We start from the raw sequence: 3,539 nt of genomic DNA, 5'->3' as shown, positions 1-3,539 counted from the left end.
CTTGCTCCCATGGCTTCCTTCCAACAAGCATAACTGTGTCTCTCTCCCAAGGTCGGGTTTCGCTCCCTGATGCTGTTGAGCTAGCTCGAGACATAGCCACAAGCCCCCAGCCAACTTCCCCCCACAGTATCCTCCATTTCTTCACTCCCGAAGTCACCCATCTGCCTATACAGAAAGTGCAGGAGAAAAAGTCAAAACCCTTGCAAAGGTCCAGGTACAAACCATCCCCTTCTTGCCTCAATACGTATGGGTGCAGCAAGCCCTTTGATGTCCCACAATTACCTGGAAATGGCTGCAGGAGTATTTCCACCATCATTTCCCCAGACACTAAGGTGAGGATGACCAGCCTGTATTTCTCCCAATTGTCCTTCTTGCTTTTCCTGAACAAAGGCTGGATGTCTGCCTTTTGCCAGGACCCCAGAACCTCCCTGATTGCTCGGACACATTTGAGGGCACCATCCAGAAAGGGTGCCGTGATCAGACCGAGGCACTTGCAATGAGCCTGCCCAAGGCGGGTGAGATGAATCTCCCTGGGACAGTGGCCTTTGTTCCTGCAGTCACACACAGGAACGGCCGGGCCCTGGGAGGTGTCCCCACCTCAGCTGGCCTCATGCACTGCTGGCGTGGTTGAACCCCAGCCTCACGCACACAGGGGTGCTCAGAGGCATGAGCCCGTCCCTGGCACGTGCGGAGGCAGAGCACTGCAGCAGGCACAGTGACTGCCTGGCCTCCTGCTGCCCCTGCCAGAGGCTGGCAGCACCTCAGCCCGGGGGTGTCGCGCCCTGCTCGGCACCTCGCGGAGATGGCCCTCGTCATGAGCAATGGGCACGGGGACCTCGGTTCAAGGAAGCACGTTGCAGTGCTGCATTCAGGTGGTCTCCACAAATCCATAGCATTTTATGGAGGCCAGCACCGTCACAGAGTGCCCGTTGCCTGCCCCTGCCTGCGCTCACAGGACTGCCACGCAGCACGGCGGTGACCAAGCTGCCAGAGCCCTCAGGCCTTACACCAAGGCATGGGGTCAGAAGGAGAGTGTGGAAGTGGAAGAAGGACAGCACTTGAGAGCCAAGGGCTGGTGTTCCCTGGTACTGCTGCCATGCCAGGAACCTTTTCCCCTCCGTCTGTGGACAGAGGAACTGTCCCTGCAGCTCCAGAAAGGCCTTGGAAGGAAGAATCCCAGCCAAAATATAGTTTCCTAATGGCCCTTTGGCTTTGTTAGATGAGGAGAGAGCAGGGCACCTTCAGAAAAGAAAATCACAGAAGGAATTAGAATGGGGATGACAACTTTATCAGAACTGAAATACCACAAGTAACTACAAAAAATTCAGAAGAGAGTCAGGGTCTGTGATGAACTACATTATAAATGCTATTCATCATTTTAATGCTTTAGAAGAACATCCAGCTATCAGTTTGCACATTGCACCCTTCAGCTCCTGGTTCCTCATGCTGTAGATGAGGGGGTTCACTGCTGGAGGCACCACCGAGTACAGAACTGCCACCACCAGGTCCAGGGATGGGGAGGAGATGGAGCGGGGTTTCAGGTAGGCAAACGTGGCAGTGCTGACAAAGAGGGAGACCACGGCCAGGTGAGGGAGGCACGTGGAAAAGGCTTTGTGCCGTCCCTGCTCAGAGGGGATCCTCAGCACAGCCCTGAAGATCTGCATGTAAGACAGAACAATAAAAACAAAACAGCCAAATAATAAAGAAGCACCAGCCACAATTAGCCCCACTTCCCTGAGGTAGGTGTCTGAGCAGGAGAGCTTGAGGATCTGTGGGATTTCACAGAAGAACTGTCCCAGGGCATTGCCGTGGCAGAGCGGCAGTGACAGTGTATTGGCCGTGTGCAGCGCAGCATAGAGAAACCCACTGGCCCAGGCAGCTGCTGCCATGTGGACACAAGCTCTGCTGCCCAGCAGGGTCCCGTAGTGCAGGGGCTGGCAGATGGCCACGTAGCGGTCATAGGCCATGACGGTGAGGAGAGAACACTCCGCTGAAAGGAAAAAGACAATCAGGAAGAGCTGTGCAGCACATCCTGAGTAGGAGATGTCCCTGGTGTCCCAGAGGGAGTTGGCCATGGCTTTGGGGAGAGTGGTGGAGATGGAGCCTAAGTCGAGGAGGGAGAGGTTGAGTAGGAAGAAGTACATGGGGGTTTGCAGGTGGTGGTCGCACACTATGGCAGTGATGATGAGTCCGTTGGCCATGAGGGCAGCCAGGTAGATGCCCAGGGAGAGCCAGAAGTGCAAGAGCTGCAGCTCCCGCGTGTCTGCCAATGCCAGGAGGAGGAACTGGGTGATGGAGCTGCTGTTGAACATGTGCTGCCTCTGGGCATATGGTCCTGTCACAGGAGAAAAAGACAGCGATAATTTAGGGGAGACTTCTGCAAGCAAAATCAAAGCCATTTCCCACAGACCATCCCCCCGTCACACACAGACATCCCTCTCTTTTCTCGGAGACCTTCCTGCAGCTGTGTGGCTGCAGCCCTGCTTGGTGCTGGCCGTGTGGGTGATGAAGAGCAGGGCATCTGCCCACGGGCTCTTGACCAGCCAGCCCCACTCTGCAGCAGTGGGTGGGGGCAGGGACCAGTCCTGGTGTTTAACTTTGTCCTCTGAAACCAGTGCCAACGCAGAAGGGCTGGTCAGCGTCTGCAGCGCCAGTGCTAAGGAACGGGAAGGGTGAAGGCATTGTAAGAGAGCTTTAGTTTTTTTCACAGCTCCCCCCCATCTCTCCTGTTGAGTATTTTCACATGTCAGAAAAGCAGAGCATTTTTGCTGCCCTCCGGGGGAACACAGTGAGGTCTGTGACGCAAGAGGATTGCCTGTGGGTGAGTGCCCAGTGAGGGGAGGTGGTCTGTCCTTCTGGTTCCCAGTTTCTATGGGCTTGCACCTTCCTGAGATGAATGGTGGCCACACTCCCATGTTACCCTGAAATACCACAAGGCACTGCTGAGAACGGACTGACCCACCACAGACCAGTAAAGGTTGTAGACTTTCATCAGAACTCAGCATCCCACCCACAGCAAAGGATACACAGCTCATTTCACCCACCCCAACAGTGTTTTCTCCATCACAGAAACTCTACGCTTCTATGTGGGGCTTTCAGATCACTAATGGGTGCGAGGGGACAGGTTTCCACTCTGGAGGGCAACTCGCTGCTTGGAAGGGAACTTCAAGGAGGTAGCCAAGTGCCCTAACAAGAGCATCAGGTTCAGGGAGAACCAGCCCCTTGCCCAGCCCCACATAGGGCATTGCCCACAGCCCCACAGCTGAGAGGAAAGCTGGGACACTTGTTCCCATGGACACACCTGCAGGAGAGGACCCACAAGGTCAGAGTGTGACTCTGCAGCTGAAACACCCATCCCCAGAGAGCCTGACAGCAAGAGCTAGAGAATAAAACTAACCCAAAACGGCAGAGAAAGAAGTAAAATTGCACTGATGGTCTAGGTAAGAGTGTCCAGGGCGAGCGAGCCAGGCACTGAGGGCAGCGTTGCCCTTGCCCAGCTCTGCTCGCCACCTCCCACACACCAACACTGCCGGGCAGCT

At 55.3% G+C, this 3,539-nt stretch overlaps 1 protein-coding gene across 1 annotated transcript; it reads right to left on the bottom strand.

Moving 5' to 3' along the window:
• Window positions 1-1,373: 1,373 nt before the first annotated feature.
• Window positions 1,374-2,360, bottom strand: LOC129782913 (olfactory receptor 14C36-like). The gene has a single exon (XM_055792429.1). The coding sequence runs from the start codon at window positions 2,310-2,312 to the stop codon at window positions 1,374-1,376; it is 939 nt and encodes a 312-aa protein (XP_055648404.1). The 5' UTR covers window positions 2,313-2,360.
• Window positions 2,361-3,539: the final 1,179 nt, after the last annotated feature.

The sequence above is a fragment of the Falco peregrinus genome, chromosome 19, assembly GCF_023634155.1.
Source record: "Falco peregrinus isolate bFalPer1 chromosome 19, bFalPer1.pri, whole genome shotgun sequence".
Classification (NCBI taxonomy): domain Eukaryota; kingdom Metazoa; phylum Chordata; class Aves; order Falconiformes; family Falconidae; genus Falco; species Falco peregrinus.
This window is presented reverse-complemented; position numbering and strand designations above follow the sequence as displayed.

Coding starts and splice junctions, on each gene's coding strand:
- LOC129782913 (XM_055792429.1), bottom strand. CDS start 2,312: ATGTTCAACAGCAGCTCCATCACCCAGTTCCTCCTCCTGGCATTGGCA.